The sequence below is a fragment of the Schistosoma haematobium genome, chromosome 1 (assembly GCF_000699445.3).
Source record: "Schistosoma haematobium chromosome 1, whole genome shotgun sequence".
In the NCBI taxonomy this organism is placed as follows: domain Eukaryota; kingdom Metazoa; phylum Platyhelminthes; class Trematoda; order Strigeidida; family Schistosomatidae; genus Schistosoma; species Schistosoma haematobium.
This window is the reverse complement of record NC_067196.1, coordinates 40,195,556-40,217,757: the sequence shown is the minus strand read 5'-3', so window position 1 is coordinate 40,217,757 and position 22,202 is coordinate 40,195,556. Positions and strand designations below refer to the sequence as shown.

General features: G+C 33.7%; 1 protein-coding gene across 2 annotated transcripts in view; it reads right to left on the bottom strand.

Moving 5' to 3' along the window:
• SLC8A3_1 (Sodium/calcium exchanger 3) overlaps positions 1-14,622 on the bottom strand; it is a gene marked incomplete at its 5' end in the record, with an annotated part of 87,486 nt that extends 72,864 nt beyond the window's left edge. The window contains 2 exons of one of the 2 annotated variants that reach the window (XM_051218198.1): positions 11,709-11,823; positions 12,944-14,622. In XM_051218198.1, the coding sequence (XP_051074039.1) occupies positions 11,709-11,823; positions 12,944-14,501 (1,673 nt within the window). The remainder of the gene's footprint in view (positions 1-11,708; positions 11,824-12,943) is intronic. The other variant, XM_035732089.2, reaches the window with a different exon arrangement.
• Between the last annotated feature and the right edge of the window lie 7,580 nt (positions 14,623-22,202).

The following is a 22,202-nucleotide window of genomic DNA, read 5'->3' as shown; positions in this document are numbered from 1 at the left end:
TTTCCTGAATTTGAAAACCAGCAAAATATTAATTCACAATACGAATATTTGCCCGTTTAACGGCTTAAACATCAGTCATGAATAAATGCTATGATGAAAAATGTAAATGTAAATAATATAATACTACCATTATTATAACGTAGAAGAACTCCAAGTTTATTCTTATGCATTTTGTTGTAAAGTTCTTAATCACATGGCATCTTAACTACATTCAGCGAAATCATATTTTTTCAATGATTCCCCAAATCATATTATCTAATGGTGAACAGTAACTGAAGAGTAGTCAACTTTCACGAATCTATCAAATTTAAACATTCTACGTTCCTTTCATTCGATAGATTACCCTATAACAAAAAACTTCAGACAGAAAAATAACATTATCGCTAAAGTTTACTTTTGTTAAAAAGAACATTTGTCTTTGGTTTAATAATTTGTGTTTACTTTTCCTACTGATACAGTATGTTTTCCTTAATCAAACTTTTTAAAATGAACTCATCTTTCAGTTTAGTGAACTATCTTTTAAGTGGAACAAAAGACTCTTTCTAAACATGTTCATATTAATTAAAATCTTGATATATTTTTAAAGAGGTTAAGCTGAAAACTTCTGAACTGAAGTAATTCATATTTTCATGACTACTTGAAGCAAATGTGGGAAAAGAAAAAAATCTATATCAGTTAATTAGTCATAAAATTTGATTTGGTAGATTATATCTAACACCGTTAGTTGCTAAGAGATGAAAATGAAAAGTTGGATAGTAACAGACGCAAGAATTATCATAGTCTAAGTGATATTAAGAATACAGATCAACAAAATATAGTTCAAAATCAAGTCAGAAGACCTCAGAGTATTCAAAATGAAGGGATAAAATTTAAAAGATCGTAAAGAATGACTGCACATTTCCCACCATAGCCAACATTCTATATCCAGCTAGTGTCTAATCACCTGACTCTTGTAATTTAAATAATGAGTAACATAAAATTCGAAGATGTCGCAGCACTTACTTTGAAGGGATAGATATTTAGTTGCATTTTTCGTTAAAACATTAACAGTTATTTGAATAAAGAAAAACCCAAACTGTTGATATTTTACCTATTGTTCAGTTTCGCCATAAACGGAATAACTGAATCTGGGTTTTTTTTCCCTGCAAATGGATTTCTGTTATGTTTTCCGCACAAACATTTTTTTCGCAGAATTCGTACCCCGTATTAATAATTTCAAATAGTTACTGGCTAATACCCAAGTGATTTGTTTAATACTACTTACTTTGTTATAAATTACGACAAGAAAATTTATCTTTTCATCAAATAATAATGTCTGACTAGTGAATAATGTATGGGACATTAAAATAACTGCTTAATATATTCAAAACTTTTCACCGTGTATAAATATTCTTAAAAGGATACAAGAGACAACAGGGGAAGTCGATACAATAAATGAAAATAAGTAACCAAAAAGTGATGACTTCACTATTTCCACAACTCTTTATCTTTTGTATATAAATGGTTTAAACGATTAATGCTTAGATTAGTATGTTTTCAGATAAAAATCTTTTGGAAAAATATGCATACATCAGACAACTGATTATAAATAAAATTTTGAGTTTATATAATATACAATTAAAAAAATGTGAACTTGAACACTTCAATTATGTAGTAATAATATTTGTAAAACTCAACTCGATTATTTCTTATTTCATTTGATGAATATAGGAATCATCATAAATCCCCTAACATTATATTAATGGATCTGATTGTTAAGTCTCAAGGAACAATTAAAGGAAAGTATGGATGTTGGTGAACTAATTTTTTTATATTCATATATTATAGGTGTAATTTCCGTTTTACCATTACTAAATGCATTTTATTTTATTAGTAGCCGACAATAATTCCGTTATATTAAAAAAGACTGATCAATTAGTTCACTAAGCTATTCATTAAAATCTCATTTCGATTACTAACGTTTGAATAGTTATGTCAAACCACTAGTTTTCATACATACAGTATCTTCACTTGAATTCATTTGATATACAATAATAGTCTTATTTTGTTTAAAATTATCCACGTTTGCCCAGTTCTCTTTTAAAAATAACTACGAAATAAGCAGCAGATTTCTTTTGGTTGTTTGATAAAAATCAATAATCTGTCCACTTTTCACTGTCTATCATTATAAACTTGATATACTACAGAACAACTACTTGAAAATCGTTTACACACTGAGACACGATTTTTGTTCAAGGTCACCAAAATTTATCTAGTCAAAATGTATAACAAATGTCAGAGAAATTACTTTAAATTAGGTTTCTTGTTTTTCATTTTGCCACATTTTAAATATAAGAAAATCATAAGAATTTTGTTGAAAGCTAGTGCAACAAACTTTAAAAGTTTGACATTTTTGTTTATAGCGATCAATATCCATAACTTATATTTATACTTTTCAGCCCTATCACTGTGATAAACACCAGTATTTAAGAGTCCATATCACCAATCACTTTTATGCTGTCAATTAAAACGTATCCATAAGTAAAGAAAAATTATCTTATGTGAAAAGGTAAATATCTCATAACAACTTTCAGATTGTTATAGATTTTGTTTGGCTCCATTTTCAGTTGAAAATACGAATTATTCTTCAAAATGGTGTTTAACATTTTCAAGTAAAATAATTCTTATAAAAAAATTAGACAAATAGTTTGTTATCAGAAAAGTTGCATTAAATCAAATATAAAAACTAAGCAAACGACTATACTAGTAAAAATTACTTTCATTTTGTTAAACTCATAATGTTTTGTAATTGTAAAAGATGAATTTTGAAGTACAGAACAGACAAGAAGATTCCGTCATGTGTACCAGTATTTTGCGCATATATTTTTAAGCCGCTTTATCTTCAATGAATTTCATCAGTGATTCAAACGTATTTTTATTTATTTAATCTCTAAAGTTATTCATGAACAAATATCTAAAAACCATTATTTTGTCAAAAAAAATTAATTTCTTCAATAATATACTTTATTACTTATGGTAATTAATTATTTGAATTGTTCTAGGTATACCAAACATCCTCTCAGAAAATAATTAAGACTGTATGAAAAAATATGTTTGACAATCGGAATTATAAAATTTTTAACTACAAGAGTGATTCTTTATAAATTGAATTAGATTAATTCGGTGGTGATGATAAGTCACTTTCTGTCAAGTGGTTGACCCGATCAGTTTGCAAGTGTACATATATTGTTATGTAAATCCAGACTAGCAACCACGTACACGTACGTTTATTGGGCTTTGAGTTCTGTAGTGGTTGTTCCTATGTCGAGCCCACATAGCTTATTCTAGTTTCTGTACAAGCTAATTTATCCATTATTATCAAGCTAGATTTTGACGTTGTTAATTATTCCCTTATCAACCTTGACTGTTTTTATTTAAACTTATGTGTGTACATTTCTTATTTTACTCGTCACATGTTTGTAACCTATTTTTATCTGACTATAAATATCGATTAACGCTTAGTTAAATTAAGTTGCTCACTCGCCTTTTCCGTTGCGCGTCATTTTGTTTTGCATCGCTTTCCGACCAACGACTGTATGAAATATACGTATTCAAACTTCATTCTCATACATGACTTATTTAATTCCACCATCTTATTTAATTCCGTTATACACTAACACGATTTAAGTTGATGATTATATACGAGGATTGACAACATGTATATTTTGATAACAGTCATTCGCACGATCTACCTGGAGTTAGATATTTGAGGGCTACTAAAGTCTTACGCTCTGTGTTGATAATATGATTTTCGGCAGTGAATCATACTAGACAAAGTGAGATTTAAACCTATGACCTTCTGATTAAATATTAACTATGTAAATGAAGTAGTCATAATTCTACTAACTTACCACTGTAGCTAACAAACAAAGTGAATTCATTACATGATTTAAGTTTTCTATCCAGTTTAACTATAATCCTAATAATATAACATATGGTTCCCCTTCCATAAAACATTTATATAGGTTGCATATTCTATTTCAATCACTGAAAAAACGTTTTTTTAGCAAGAAGATCATAATATATACTCATTGTATACACCGATTTAGATAATATAAATTTGTATCACGATTTTACTAAAGTATTTCATAATTAACTACGCATCTAGCACCATTAAAACTAAAGAGATAAAGTCAGCGTATATCAAGTGTGTCATGAAATCACGTTGCTGCACTCTTAAAACAAATTCAAACAATGTACACGAAAAACGATTTTCCTCAAACCAAATTTTTTGATTTGTTTATTTTGTTATAGAAAAATATTATTTGACCATTCCAGTTCAGTGGTTAAAAATCAGTGTTAACCGTATGATATGAAAGTCATGAGTTCAGTCTCATGTTGGGTTATGGGTGTTGACAGCTGGCAAGCCCTATACCGATAAAGAAGAATTGTGTGCTATCTCCTAGTTTTTAGTGGTTTTCAGACTAATGTCAAATTGTGATTCAAAACAGCTTGAAACATTAATCATAATTAATCGTATGCTATTCAACTCCTTAAATTGATTACTCTTTCTTAATTCTTTAGGACATGATTAACAACTTGATAAAAACCTATTTGTTTTCCCGTATTTGCCTTTGTGTTCACTTGATATGACAATGATTTTTTAATGTATATACATTAGCTTATGATTGGTAAGGTCTAATTGAAGAGGATATTTTTGATTCAGAAGATTCCGGTTGGCTATTACTGAAAAGTTGAATAAAAATTATATTAACTATAACCGGTATATGTTGTTTTTGTAGACGAAATCAATTAATTGCTTTTTGCAGCACAAAATATCCCGAAAATAATCTATGAAAACACTTAAAATGAATCTAGTGAGCTACTTTAAGATAGTAATTATGACTGAACTCAGTAAACTAAATTGTGTAAGCCCAACGAAATCCCTATTTAAGGCTATATTAATAAAATGTCAAACATTTATTGATTACTTTCATTTGGCGTTGGATTAACACAGTGACAAAGCCATTAGGTAGTTGGATTAAATCCACTCTAATTACTATGGTTAAGACAATCAGTTGGTATTATTAATCCTTTTACCAATTTGGCTCAAAATCAACTTCATAAATCTTAACATTCTAAATGAGTTGCATCAAGTAATGAAAGAAAACTTAGTCTAGTAGTAATTATTAAGGGAGTTATATTTAAAAACAATTCTTTTCTTGCTTATTTGTGTAATATCATGTCAGTAAAAGATCATTTATAGCCTTGATTATCGTCCTTAGATCACCTTTTATAATTTGGTAAATCATACATCTATGGCTTATTTTTTCGAAAATTGACCGTTTTAAATCCCTAATTTACCCAGTGGCCTGGTTTTAATCGGTATATTCAAGGATTAGTTTGATGACCAAATAATTAGTTTAACCACTTCAGTCAGTTTTGTTCAAGTGTCCAGTCATAAAAAAGTATAACGAATGATTTGTTTATTTATTAGCTCCCTTTTAGTTCAGTAAACTAATGTTTACAATTTCAGAATATTATATTGAAAATATGATTAAAGAAGGTCTAAGGAATATTAATAAGCAAGCAATCTAGTTTAGTATCAGTGTATGAATTGCAGTTATTTCACATTTTACTGAAAATGACCATCTGAAATTGAAATGGGATTCAAATATAGCTAAGTACTTTATTAAATGAACTTTACTGTCTACAGTTATCGTCAATAAAGAGCGTAATAATTATCAGTTAAGAATTTCAAATCTGTTTGACGAAAACCTACAATAACTGTAACTGACATCCAACACTAAAATGTCGTTGTAAACATTGTTTTTAAAAACAGATAACTAATTACGAAAGCGAACGTACACTCCTGAAGAAAATTTAGCGATCTGTGGTTTTAAATATGACCGGAAACAGCTAGTAGGAGAATATATCTTGCTGATAAAATCTAATAATGATAGGCTTTCGGTACTCCGTCCAATTTGCATCTATATACATGACACCATATTATGCGCCCACAAAATACCCTGGTACGGTCGAAGGTGGGGTGAGTTCACTCTCCCTCTTAAAGTTCTTTCACATTGCCACGCGTATACAACCACTCACACGGAAGTCCTACTCACTGCCTTCTCATGGCATCACTGGTGTTTACGAAATTCAGAGGGCGAAAAGCGAATGTCAAGCACTTTATCTGGGTTGGAGGATATAGAGGATCTATTTATAGGAGTTGGAAAACCCTGATTCCAAACCAATGGTGCACATGAGCTCCAGGATCCTAAGAGAACAAACGGCATATTGTTGGTCACCGGCTACCATGAAAACTCATCTCCTAATATTGCCCCACTGCCTTGTGAATTAGACCTCTGGGTCAAAGGCTCGAGGAGTGTCTCCCAAAAAAAATCACCAACTTCGGTTTGGGCAACCGTGCAGTATCACAGCCGTCGCACAAATCAAATGACGATGCGTGGCGCATATATATTTGGTTCCTCCTTGTATCAATGTCTATGTGTGTAAACAAATATTTAATTAAATGATATCAGATTTTGCACATAAGATCTGTTTCGCTTAATTAATTTCCGATTTTGGAGTACTTGACAGATTTATATTGATCAATACCACCCTAGATACCATTTGATCATTAGTTCGTTTAAGTCTTTCTAATTTTAATCAATTCACGATATTGTGCGACCATCTCTGATTGTCCTCGGTGGGTAACTGCCAGTGGAGTTCAGCCATGTCGAGTGTGAGGCTGCTACCCACTGAAGACAATAGAAGATGGTCGTGTAGTATCGTGGATTGATCGGAGTTATACATTAACACCATTAGATACCGGCTCAGTGGTCTGGAGGTTGGGATTCCGTGCGCGAGGCCTAATGTCCTGAGTTCAGATCTCACGTGCGGAATCGTGGATGGGCACTGCTGAGTTGTCTCATTCTAGGGGGGAAACGGCCGTCCAGTGCTTCCAGGTTTTCAATAGTGGTCTAACACTGATCGATTCATAATTTCTTGTAAACAAACTACTCGTACTTTATGCTTTCCAATCAAAACTCCCATCAGAGGTGTATACTTTTGTACTCTAAAACTAATTTGATCTGCGATAAGTTTGCTTGCAAGAAATAGAGTAAATAATGTTAACTCCGTATACAACAGTGACTGAGCTTAAATGTTTTGAACGACTAGATTCTACTTAATGAATATTTACGCGTTAACATCATGACCGGAATGCCTGGATTCTATTTGGAACAAAAATTCAAGCTACTACTTACCAAGAAGCTGCACAGTGATCGAATGATTGCAATAAGTTAATGTTTGTTGAATCACTATACTTCATCTATCACTATCAAAAACATTAAGCAATATAAGAAAATCAGAACGATTTAAATTTATTTCGTTGGTTCTCCTTATCAGTCGTTTTGATTCAACTTTTACTTTGCCTATAATATGAAATTTTCCATGACCTTGACTTTTTGACTCATTGAAGTCAGCGTCATTTTATTTTACGTGCTTCACTTATCAGTCTCCCTATTGTTTGAGTTAATAATGAATACTGTTCATGATTAATATTATCATCTTGTAGAAGAGGTATTACTGAATCAGACGCTTTGTTTTATGCTTATTTTTGCGTGATGTCCATCTTCGATGAGTTTTATGAGGTACATGTGCATTTCATTATTACTGAGTCTTAGTTAAATTTATCTGATCCTCAACAAAATAGTATATAACAATGACATTAATATAAACAAAAATATTCAGAACAATTACTAACTAATGGTTATTTATAGATTATTTATGTTCTTTCTAGATAATAATTCACATTTAAGACGAAAAAACTTGATGTTGCATCTGCAGAATGTGCACATATGCATACTGTCATACGCATATCATTATATATATATATATATATTACAAAGGCCAACTAGTTCCTATAATCACGATTTTGATCATTGAAAGATTCTTAGATAAGTTGCACCTGCCTTTCAAGGTATTTATGCAAAGAACTAAATGAAAAGTGTATGAAATGTTTTCTAGCTCATTCCAACCACAAAATTTGTGCATCTAAATATTATAACTTTACACAAAGAATAAGATTAGATTCACAAGAAAAAATACAGATAATTATAATCATCAAAATGTCATTCTATTTGATTTCCTTATCAGGAATACTACACATTCAACTTGTAGCAATAAATTAGGTGAAAATAATACTATCTGTGCCCAATATTAATTTAACATTAATTTTTCCAGTCTTAATATGACTAGAGTTCGTTGCACCACAGTTCATTGATTACTAACATGAATATATCGGCATGTCGTCGAATGCTGACTTGCATTCCCAAATGAGTCTATATTAATGAGAAACAGATTTCATGCAATCGCTTAGACGGAACCTAAATAATCCATAATGAGAATTGAAATCCTTCAGTTACAATGAAAATGCATTAGGAACTAGAATCGAATGATAAAATTTAATGTAAAACAAAATGCTCTTTTTCTTAAAACAATAAATTTGTTATTACAATCTTTTGAAATACTTTTTGGTTATTTTTCCGTCCCACAGAATCAAGTAAAAACATGTCTAGTGAATGAATGTACAAAATCTATATTAAGTCATCATCGGATGATGATAGTAAAACGTTTTTTATATTTTGATCATAAATATATATCTGACATATACATAGCTTGCAGAAAATACAATCATATTATCTGATTTTGTAACATTCCTTTCCAGAACATTTGGTTTGTTAACTGATGTTTTGTATTCAACCGACGGAGCATTTTGAAAAGAATGTAATATACTGAAATAATTATTACGCTCCATAAAAAATTTTCCCTACAATATTTCTCCGTTTTGTAAAGCAAAACAAGTTGACACTTGTAAAGGACGTAATCAACATTATTAGATTTCAACAAATATGAAGACTGGATTGTCTAGAATACTCAGTAATTCAAATCATTTCGTTGAAATAAATTTAAAAAAAGCAACGGCTTCAATAATTGGTTTGCTTAGTTCCTGTAAAATATGAAACAATGTGATCTTTGGAATCAGTCATGAGTGTGTAAGTCTGTCAATACTTGAAAAAATTGCGTCCGTGTATTTGTACTCAGTCGCAAGTTTAGTGATTTATTCATACAGGTGAGACTAATTTCTGAAAGACTTTTGAGCGATACTTAATTGACCTTCAGAATGTCGGTCAATTTACTAGGGTTATATGAGAGTTATGAATTAGTGTAAGGAATAAGAATTAGGATTTACAACTGGACGTTAGAGTTGGAAATTAGAAATACAGTTTTCATTACGAAATAAGATCAGCTATAATACCACAAACGCTGTTTAACCATATGGATGAATGAATTTCGTATGAAAATCCGGGACCTGCTCTCTTAAATTCGATTCGTTCGACCGTAAATTATAGTCTTATATGCAGTACATATCAACTAACAGAATTTACATAGTAATAACTTGGTACCGAGAATTTCGATTTATCAAACTGTAGTCTATAAGCGCAAGAGAAGGGAAATTAAAATGATCAAATTCAAACAAATAAATTAGATAGTGAGAAAATTAATTATTGAACTAAAGTATCGATAAATGACGTGGCTGTTTTCAATCTAAACACAATGATATAATCAAGTGTAGGGTTTTAGACCATTCATCGACCCAACTTCATTGTGTAACATTTACGTATATATTAACCGACTGAACAAAATGAGGTAAACTTGACAAGGTATGAACCTGTGAAATAACGAATGAAATAAAAATTCGAAAACGTTTGAACCAACTCTCCACGAATGACATGGCCAGTAAATGCTTTATTCATTCGTCAAAATCTAAATACTTGGACTGCTAGTACTTCTTTTGTTAGGTTAGCCTATGTAATAATTTTGAATTATATTCGTTATGAACACTGTCAAAATCGATCGTTATTATTTGGTCTTTGATTGCATCATAAAACTTTATATTTATACTTAATCCTTTAAACGACTAACAATGTTAACCCATTAAGTTGTAATTATTAACAGAAGATAGGAAATATGAGACTGGATCTCAATTGTGCTTGAATTTTTGGTATCAGATTCGCCTTACATTACTCTCTTTTTCTCTCTCTGCATATATATATATATATATAATTTTCCAAACCAAATCATTATCTTGTGGTCATAGTATTTTAAAAGGAAGCTAAGAATCACGTCAGTGGAATCCCATAGAAACCAGAAAATATTTTCGTTAAAAGTACTTCAAACAGTTCTTAATGTGCTATAAAATATACGCAACTTGTGTAGAATTTTTATTACCATCAGTAGCATTATTTCATAATAAAATACTGAGAAAAATCATACTATAGTTTTGTTGTTTAGTGTATAAGATATGAACGGCAATACTTAACAACTTCACTAGTAGCATGACAGACTAGCGATAAGTTTTGTGTTTGCCATTTCTTGATTCCATGCACACAAAATTCATCGAAATTCAACAGAAACCATTTCTAGAGAAACGTTTTTGCAATGTTACAACAGTTCATCATTCATTTCAGCGACTTTTCGCATTTCGTATTGAACTAATCATGTGAATCACTTGAATTTATTTTATTTAAATAATCGGCTGACATATTTTTTATCATAAAAGAATACCATATGGTTTTACTTTTGGTTAACAGCTCAAAACGTTTAGATGCATGAACCTCTGTCAGTGTAAGAACAACACACATTATCTAGATTTTTATTTTCACTCTACCTTATGAGTTTTTATAGGAAATTTGCACTAATGAAAACATGGCTTGTCTTAAAAACTTGCGCGTGTTGTGTAAGGTACTTAAAGGATTCACGAAAATCCTCTACATTATGATTGATTTTCTTATAGAATTATTTAGACTATATTGTCTCTGATGAACATTCTTTGCTTTGTACTTTATTTATCTAGTCTTAAGTGAAAAATATGAGTGTTACCCAGTAACCGCTCTCGTTTTTTGATGTAATTTCAGTACGTCAAAACAAACTTTAACGCTTTCAAATGTTATTTCGTCGATAAAATACGTATTTGTCAAGATAACTAATGAATTGTAACCAATTTTATGGTCAAAAAATGAAGTTCATCTGAACCAAACAATTATATAACAGCAGAAGAGTATGGTTAAATAAATATCATCAATAATGTAAGTTCAATGTACATGTTAGCATGAATAACTCATTTTACTGTGTATTCCCTTTCAGAGGTATAGTATTTGAAAAAAACCTGAAACTCAAGTGTTCTCGAACTGTTAACGACTGTTTCAAACTGATTAAACAAGTATTCATCACATACATCATGCTATCTGTTATGAAGTTTAAGCCTTCAACATTCACTAGAATTGAAGCAACTGAAAATGTTTAGTTACTTTCCATTATATTATATTTTAATAAAACACGTTTTTAAATCTAAGTAGTACCTGTTAATAAACTATTTTCGCTATTTTGGTAAGGAAAAATGCCTTACTGTAAATCTCATTCGTCGAACATACAAACAAAAACTCAAAGTAACCAAATTTTTGCAAGTTTACTACAATGTTTATGATTAATTATTCTTGTAGCTGATTTTATCGGGATGTAAGGTAAATAAAATATTTACACATACGTTTTAACTAAAAGGGTTAACTTTGTTAGAGGTAACTATGAGCTAAGAAGCACTACGAAAATATGTGGTAGATTATAAAAAATGGTAACGTCAACGAAGAAAACTTTTTAGTACTTACTCTGTCTGATCGTTTTGAAATTCTATATATCCGACAGTATCTTCGAAATCCTTTCCGCCTCCCTTAGCGGTACCTTCGACGGTCTGGTATGGCAATCGAACGATACCTCGGCAACCTATAGATATGAATAGAAGCACTTAGTAAGTTGATCTTGAAGTTAGAATATTTCGGATTTATTACTGATTATTGAAAACTGTTGGGATTGTTTTTATTTTTCGCTGCAGTTTCATCCCACAAGTTTGAAACCTATCTCGAACCACTGTATAAAAATTCACATGTAAGCATCCTTGTGGCTTGACAAAATCAATGTTATTCGTCGCTTAAAATAAACGCAAAATGATAAGTTTCGTTATGCTTGAGGTGAATCGTTTTAACAACTACTGGTTGACTTTATTTTTGATAGGGGCAAACGAACGTATTTACACAGCAGTCTACAAGATTTGTAGCATGAAAGAAATGCTAAATTCCTTTGATCATTAAACCACAACAATCAGGTTCCAGTTTGTTCACAGCATAAAATGTTTATAGAATTCTGCAAATACTAGCAGAAACATCTAGCTAAGCTAAACCTTCCCCTAAAACATCAGTGTATTTCTGGAAGTCTTTAGCTATTTGTTAACTAAAAATTGCACTTGTACATGCTAAGTAAATAAATCTCAAGTACAGTGCAAATTGATCTTCCATAAACCTGTTTAAATCTAAAGGAACATGAAATCTTGAACTTAGATGATTGCAGCAAAATTGATTATTTAGTCTAAGGATATAAAATAACATTTGCGAGCCGATCTTCATAATTCTTATCATTAAATCCCTCTTTTGTAAAAATAAATGTTTTAAATCCGACATCTGTCCCAGGTTATAATACGCTATAAAAAACTAGCACTGACATTTAAAATTTTTCTAACAAATAATCGTCCATCAGCAAACAACAATCAGAGTTAAAATAATAATGTAAGAGATGTTTTGATTTTTACTGTTATCATAAGATGTTATCTAACTGAACTCAATATTTGGTGTCGTAACCCAAATTATTTCTTTAAGCATAGCTCGCTTTCTACGAACTTTATGTGTTGTAAGTAATCATTTTAAAATTCTGAACTCGTCAAGCAAAAATAAGTTCAATCTAAGATATCACAACAAAATATTTCTTACACTGTTTTATATTGATTAGGAGGCCTAAAAATGTATGATATAAATAAGTGTTCATTATACTCTGAAATAAAAATAAAACGTACCAGAGACACGCTGTACTTTGATCTCAGCGTATTCACAAGACTCACTAACGGTAAGATCAGCCACATCAAACTGAAAAACTCCAGAATGATCATCATCCAGAACCATAATAGTAGCAACCATGGGGTCAACCAGAACCGGCTCGATTTTGGTAGACGAATGTTTCACTTCGAGATTTCTCAAATGGACAGTAAAATGTTCGTCTTCCTCAAAAATATCGTCATCAATAATAGAAATCATGATTTGTTTGTGTGTTTCGCCAGCCGAAAACAACAGTAGACCTTTAACTGGTTCATAATCTTCTCCAGCAACTGCAGTTCCATCCAGAGTGAAGTACTCAACAGAGACGACGGCGTGCATATCTCCACCAACACGAGTAACTGTCACAGGAAACGTTCCAACATTTTCCATTACGGTGTAGTGACCAGGATTAAAAAAGAACCTCTGAACGTGTGGAGGATATGTTTCTGTTGTTAGTCGGTTATCATCAAAAGACATTCGACGTTCAACTTTAGCTTTTTTGATGACATTTCCACTCCCTGTAAGTTGGCGTGTTGCCTGCATTCTGTAGTAAGCTCTGGACTTGGGACCCTTATTAAGCACTTCCATTTGCGCTAGTTCTTCCAATTCTTTCATTCCGATATTCGGATTTCGTTTCCTAATTTCTTTAATAGCTTCCACATAATCCATACGATGGCGATCGAATTCCGATTCCTCAACTAATAAGTCCCCATCAGCAGGAGCATATGTCACTTCTTCAGTGTGGTTGGTCAATTCTAAATCACCGTTTGCAGCTTTCATTAGGGCAGTTGCACGATATTTCTTCTTAAGAAACTTTTTAAAGAAAATTTTTGTATCGGCTAAGTATGCACAAATCACAATAACGGGAAAAAAGATAAACGTAAGCAGTGCCTCCCAAACTTCCACTACTCCAGGCGTAAAAACGGCTATAATGAGATACATCCAAAGATAAGCGAACAGACTCCACGACGATGTGATGAAAAAGACACTTAAATGTTTAATTCGACGTACCTGTCCATCAGGAACGACAACTATGCATACGCCGATTATGACAAACAAATTAAAGGCTGCAGAACCGACAATAGTGCCAGGACCCAAATCCCCAGCTTCAAAATTCTTCCCAATTATTTCAATAACAGATAATAAAATTTCGGGAGCAGAAGACCCCAAAGCCATCAAAGTTAGATTTGAAACAGTCTCGTTCCATATGCGGACGGATATCGTTTGAGTTTCCCCATTCTTCTTTCTCAAAGTCACTTCCTTTTCTTGCGAAGTGATCACTTCGATTGCAGCCATGAAACGATCGGCAATTATAGACACACCCAAAAATAAATACATAAGTGCTGAAAAGTAAACGATGGCCCTAGCAGCCTTGTCGCCGGCAGTTATGCCTGTGGATGGTCTCCACATAGGTACAATAATCCCATCATAGCAGAATGTTCTTTGACTAGATGGACAAGTTCCGTTTACCAATTTTTCAGCAGTCAAAGGCTTCGAAATTATTGAAAATACTATGAAGAAAAGAATGTATTTAAACATGGTGTTTTGAACAGACAATAGTTCCGTAAAGAGTAATTATCAGTAACGGCGATGAAGCATAAACCTTGAGTAGGACCTAATGCCAAGTTTGTCCTTGTTTTTAAAAAGTAGCACGAATAAGTACAACTATACTGAGTAATTATAACAAATCGTCTCAACTTATCAATCTACGTTAGACACAGCTTGATAATAATAATAATATATGGAGAAGATATAAACCAATTAAACGCTTCAATTTGCTTCGTATTCGTCAATTTAGAGCTTGATGGTGTAACGGCTACGTAGTGGTAAATAATTCTCTAAGGTAAAATACTTGAAAACGTACTTGAAAACTCAACGTCTATAATGTTCTGTTGAATAAGAAACTGTTTTCTCCTTCAAAACTGACTATTTAGTATATTCGCCTTGATAAGATGAAGCGTTTTGGGACCTTGGTATTCTTATGAGTCACCTACAATGCACATCCATTTTGATGAAGACTTTATAAGTTAGGATGAAGAGATAAAGCTTATGATTTGTTGGCAATGAACATCCACAACCTGCTCATAGTTACACAATCATGTATGTTCTAAATATCAAAAAGATAATCCTCACTTTATTTACCAAGTCGACAAACACTATATATTCACGGATGAGCTCCAACGGATAAGAGAATATAGATGGATGGCATGACAAACATTGTCGTCAAATCCCAGAACATTTTATTTGAGCTAACCGTGACAACCCATAATGATGTCATGTTGAGGTTTTTGACAGTCTCACCTATCTGACTCAGCTTCGTTGTGCATGGTTCACAACCGCTAATGTTTGACGGAAAGTAGAAAAGTATGACTAACGACATTTTATATTAGTATTATCATTGCAGAAACTGTAATGGCGTACATAGGTATAGAATTACTTTTTACTTCTGTGTAACACTACCATATAACCTGAAATTATCTCCTAGTATACAAGTTGTTGCTTACAGAATAAATCTTTTTCCTTTCATATATTTCAGTGAATGACCGGAGCAAACTAAAAGTGACATACGATATCCCCTCAGTATCGATGAATAATTGTCAGTTTGATTTGCTGATCTCCGAATCACCTGACTGCGGTTATATTGGTTCCAGCTCCTGTGTCTACCATGGGGTCAGAACCTCATATTATATCCACAACGTCGAAGAGCAGATTGATCACTGATACTGATTTTACGTTATTTTCACGTAGATAAAACCTTGAATAATTTGCCAATAACGCACCTGATAATTCTTCTGCTTTGTTCAATGTGGCGCCTACAAAACTGTTTCCCATGGAGACAAATCAGCAAGTTAGTAACTAGGTCAGTGTGTTGGTATTGTGTTATGAGTTCACAGTTTAATCCGTCTAAAATCGGAACCTCATGCAAATTATGACCTTGGAAGACACATTTAGTCCAAACTTTTCATTTGCACATTGGAGTGGTAGTGTTGCTAAGTATTTATGTACTATCTGATGAATTTGTGGTTGTTATAGAGTAATGATTAAAAGGGACTATGTCCTAGGCAAATGTGTACGTTTGATAGGTTTCCCTGGCGTGCCAAGAATCTCCGTGGGCGTGCACAGAACACGTGAAGTCAGAAAGAGAAACAAAGAAGCAGCAAGGCACTTGAGTACAAACAACAATGCCTAAACGTCTATTGTGGAACAGACAAAGGTATGTTAAATCGTAAGATAAAACTCAGACTAACTGCCCTCCATTGTATGATTTTGGCTAAAACCTTTAGATGAAAGAATACAGAAAACAAGAACGATGAGTTGTGACGTTTAACAAAGTGAAAGGGGTTCAAACAAAGAAGACAAAGTTGAAGTTTGATTCAGCAAAGACGTTCATTATAATCAAGATTGGATTAAGAGAGTAAAGTATTTAGAAACGCTAACAACTTTAGCCTTTTTTCCAATGAATCTAATTATTATTCTCTTTTCATCAAATGCTGACTGATAGGTCATAACCTGAAAGCTATGGCTTAAACAACGCCTTAGTAGAACAGCGAAGTCAGCATAAGACTGGAACCATGAGTTTAAGTAACGAGAATGGGCGTATAACCTCAGTATACAGGCTGTATTCTCCATCCTCGATCAAAAGGAGCGTTCTGCTTCATCATCAATCCTTACTAGTAAGTAACTCTATCTTCTTTTGTGATGTTAGGCTATATTAAGGTGACTGGTAAATAAAATAGTATTCCGTATCCTCTTGAAAACTATTTTCACAAAAACCACGTGAGAGCTGATCAGATAGTTATAAATTATGGACAATGGGTTAGACAACGTTGCAATACAAACAATATACGAACATTTACAAAAATACAACAGAAGACAAATGTCCATCACGTTAGGCGGAAAGGTGTAAGAACGTAATGGTCATAAATATGGTAATGGGTAACGAGATGAAATTAACAGTTATTCAGTAAACCTTATGCAGAAACAGTAAATTGATGAGAAAATATTCAAAAAGCAACCCAAAATAAGTTGGTGTTGTTTTGTGCGATTTCAACTGGGTGATGATCTACAAGCTGTATATATCCAAGATCACAAGTAATGTGGCAGCAAATTGTGAGGCCCACTCAATAACTTGCTAAAGTCATGATGAACGTTTCTTGAGACCGACTATATCTGAGCAGTATTGGTAGGTTCTGTGAGTTATCGCTCTCCTTCAAATGGAAATTAAAGTAGGACATGTCTCTCCATAAAAGAATCCAACACAACTTCAAAGAAAATGAGTATGCAAAACGAAACTTAGAGCCATACGTAGTTCATATGTATGGGGAGTGCAGTGTCGGTTACTATATCAAACCCATACAGCTTATTCCAGCTTCTAAATAGGAGGATTTATTCATTCTTCTTCAGTCAGGTTTTGACCTTGTTAATTATTCACTTATCAACGTTGATTTCTGATATGGGCATGTATGTGTAAGGCTTATTCTACTCATCATATGTCTGTAGTTTATTTTTGTGTGTTATAACTTGTCATTTGAACGTTACTTGTAATATCTGGTCGTCGCTGATTGGTATGTCGGAGACGCTTATCACTTATACTCGGAACGAGGGACCTCCGCATTTCCCACGACACGAGATTAAGAACACAAAGATTAGTATATATGAATATTTATTAACCCCGAAACACGACGAAGACAGTCAGAAATATATTTGTTTATATATTGATTGTACACACAATATGACTAATAATTAGGATGAAATCACGTTTATGAAAAATACTTAGGGTTATAACATGGTTCATGTCAGATGATTACAAGAATATCGTATATTATACAGAATAAAATGTCACACAAGAAAACAAAACAAATACTACATTGAGTAATCATCACAGTGAATCGGAACGGAAGTAATGTTGAAAAGAACTCAATTAGTAAATCAATCTAAAATTGACTTTTCCTTCCATTATATTAGTGTGATTGTAAATATCGATTAATGTTTGGATAAATCGGGTTGGCTCACACGCCTTCTTCACTGCGCACTATCTTGCTTCGCTCTCCTTACTTTGCTTTCTTCGCTTCGTTTCTTTTGATTGCCTGTTCAGACCTGTGAGAGTACAAAATATATGTATCCAAAAATCAAAACGCGACTCAAGAAAAATTAATAAATTGGACCGTCCAGAAGGTAGAATAAGTTATATGGGCTTAACTTAGTGGCCGACACTACTGGGGCTTATGATAGTGAGTAAGATGCAGAATTGTTCGCACGTGCTCAGACCAGTGAGAACGAAGGTTTCATTAAAACGTTCTACAGACGTACGAAGTTCGTCTTTCTAAAGGAAGTCTATTCCACATTAGTGCACACTTCATGACGGGGATGTCTTTCTAAGTTTCGTTTGGTATTTTTCGATCGTAGATGCTACCTGTGGATTGTCGTATATATACAGGCCCTGAGTAGGAGCATATAATAAGTAGAATAGGTAAGTTTTTCCAGAAGCTTGCACTTGAAAATCGAACTGCACCTAATCTACTCATTCACCTAATTCTGTGGAAATTATGAGAAGCTTCGTGAAAATTTAGAGGGGTTCTTGAAGCCAACCAAAGTGTAAAAACCTTTTGTAAATACACAGATCAATGGATATTTGGTGAAATGTAATGTCCAATGGTAGTAAAAAATTATTTTGGGTGAGACTCAGCAAAGTATTTCTCTGCTATTTGTTATATTGTTCGTTTTTTCTATTCAGAATTAAAACAGTTTGTTTTTTTTGCTTTTATGCGACTACAGTTAACTACGTTAACTACATTAGATGGTTTGTAGTTTTTCGGATATTGCCTCTACCATGTCTAGTAAATTGGGGTGACTAATTCATGACACAACTGTGAGAGTACCTTGCTGTAGTTCGGTAATATTTTTGACATTGTTGTAAGCAAATTAGAAGTGTTATTTTTTCTTGCTAATTTGCATTCATAGTATTGATCGATCATCAGCTACTTGGTCTGCAGATAAATACCTCGAAGTGAAGTTATCTTAAGAATGCTCACAGTCGACTGACCCACGTGGGCCATAGAAGAAAGGACCGACCTTAAGGCGATTTGTCAGGAATGAGGACACAGGGGAAAAGGTTCCTTCTGTGTCCCTCACCTCTGGTAGCAGAAGTTAGGAAAAGCCTGAAAAATTCAGTCATAAGGATTTGTCCGTTTCTGGCAAAAAATGCAACATGACCACCCCAGTCACTGACAATCATTCACGATCCCACAGTGTATGTAACGCAACCATGATTGCTACTCTACTAAAAACTGATGAAAGAACATAAATTAGAGGTAGGAAACGATCCGATATCATGAAAAGCCGATTTCCTTAACTCGAAGGTTGATCAAAGTGGTACGTCAGTCATCTCGCATAAAGTCAAAAACAGCAAGAGCTCGGAGCCTAGAACTTACTTTAAACATGACTATAGGTTGATAAAAGGTCTACTTAACAAGCTGGCGCATTATAACATCTCTTGGATCACTTCGTTTAAAGTTTATGGAGTAGGTGGCTAAAATTTACAAGCCCTAAATATCTATGATTCGGCCCTACCTAAGCTGAGAGGACTATGTATAGAAACATTTGTTAAAGTGTTTGTCGAATACTTAAAGCGCTCATAATCGTGTATTGACCAAATGACCAAGAGGATTATCTCGTCACAGGATTTTGTAGATCAGTAGCACTACGTCATTTATGGATGTCAAGTACGAACAGACCAGGTATTCTCAAGTTAATTTAGTGATATATGAAAATGCCACAAGTATTTGGAGTTTGACAACACCTTAACCAGTGACACCAATAATTGAAACGTGCCCAACCTGTGGAATCAGAAGTGAAGAGGTTCGAAGATATGTTTGACAGATTATTAATATATCAAGGAGTTGAGCACAGCGTTGCCACCCATGATCTGATGCGGTTGCAAGACCGAGCACCTTCAGCAAGGTGAGTCTTGAGAGTTATGGTCTACTATGATATTAGTACTGCTCTGATAATAGACCTAATCCTAAAATTGTAGATTTGTCATGGTATAACTGCATAATCTATAAGATCATACATGAAAGTCACATCATCGTCTACACCAACTCACTGAATATGAACAAAATATAAGCTAACATTCCTCAGGGACCGCGCCTTCATAGCCGAGCCATGCCATCCGATCAACTCCAATTAATTCAACCCATTGTTCCGCCTTTTCCATCGTTAGGTATTTCTCTGCGTTAAATATTGAAAATCCATTTTAAGAGTAGTCTCGTGTTCAGCTTTGAGGATTGTGTGCTTATAGTCCAATGCCACTACAAGTCCACCCAAGTTAATGTGACCAGCATCAAATGTTGAAGACTTACAGAGCTATTGACTTCGGAGATTTATTCACCGCTACACATAAACACCGCACAAGTACCTTTCCTTTCGATTCATACAAATACCTACCACACACTCTGAAAATTATGTGATCATTATAGAACAAGTTAGTTTCACCTGTTACCAGGTTTTATTTATTTAAACACATAAACATTGGTACAACGAGGCACCAAATAGATATGCGCCACATAAATTATTCGATTTATGTTAGAGCTGGGATACTACCCTGGTGTCTAAACCGAAGCAGGTTGTTTTTTTAGGAGACCACACCCCAAGCCTTTGACCTAAATGCCCAATCCACAAGTCAGTGGAGCAACGTCAGGAAATGCAGTCCCATGGTACCTGGTGACCAACAATTGGTTCATATGCCATTTGTTTCCTCAGGACACTTGAGCCCATGTACACCATTAGTTTGGAATCAAGGATTTCCGACTCCCCTAGATGGATCCTTCGTATCCACTAACCCGGTTAAAGCGCTGGACGTTCGCTTTTCGTCCTCTCGATTTCGTAAACACCACTCCCCTCAATGAGAAGGCAGTGAGTAGGACTTCCCTGGCATTGGTTGTATGCATGTAGCCATGTGAGAGCATTTCGGGAGGAAGAGATGGCTCAGAATAGAAGCCAATCGCAATCCCGTTGTAACTTTATTTTACTTTCTTCATAAAAAAGACGAAATCTCTTTAAGGATACGAATTCTCTGTGGCTGAACTTTCGTTAATTTAACTGTCCCTCCCATTATTGTTATTTAACGATCATACCCTAATTTCTATTCAGTGATGTGCTTCTTTTTTCTTATGCACACATTACATTCTTTATATCTTCACATTCTCAGTGTGTAGCGGACATATATCTGGTGCCCCTTTGTACCAATATTTTTGTATTCAAATAAATAAATAAGTATTTAGACACAAACCTGATTGTTGCTGATAAGCAGCAAGGTTTTAGAACAATTTATTCATAACTCACAAATTTATTAGTAGTCCGTGATATCGAAGATCGAAATCTCCGTATAGATGTAGCCTTCATTGAGTTCAGTAAGACTGCTAATAAAGTTCTACATAACAGGCTGTTATCTAAGTCGAGTGATAGCGAGATTGGACGTACCTTACTTACTTGGATAAAAGATTTCTTAGTTGGGCGTCGGTAAAGGGTAAGAAACTGTGCTAAGTGCAGCTCACTAAAGCACAGTTTCGGGGCGTGTTATTCCTCCTGTAAGTGAATGACATTCCTAGACTCTTATCATAGGCTTTGTTGTATGCTGATGAAATCAAGATATGGAGAGTGATAAAAGATGGAAGTTGAAGATGACACAGGTATTTGGAGTTTAACAACGCTTTTACCAGTGACACCTAATATAACTCGTACCCACCAGGAGAAATCAAAAGACAGAATCGAGGAGGTTCGTAGATATACTTGATAGGCTATCAATATATCGCGGATCGTCTGATCTAATCTGGCTAGCGATTGCAGTAGATGTTGAGAACGGCGTTCCCACACATGATCTGGTGCGGATGCATGACCAAGTGCCTTCAGCTAGGCGAGTCCATTAAAACTGATGTTGTCAGCATCCAATGTCGAAAATTTACAGAGCTATTTATTTTGGGGATTTATTTACCGCTACAATGTGATAGTTTGGAGCTTCAAAATAACTTTCAGGAGTTACCTGAATGGTTTAGCACTTGACAGTTGCCGATAAATGCTTCCGAGTATATTATTGTGCATATTGGTCAGCAAGGTACGAATACATACACAGTAAATAACATTGAGCTACATGTGGTGAAGACATGCAATGACTTAAGAGTAATCGTCATTTAAGACTTGTGTAGCGGTAAATAAATCCCCAAAATAAATAGCTCTGTAAAT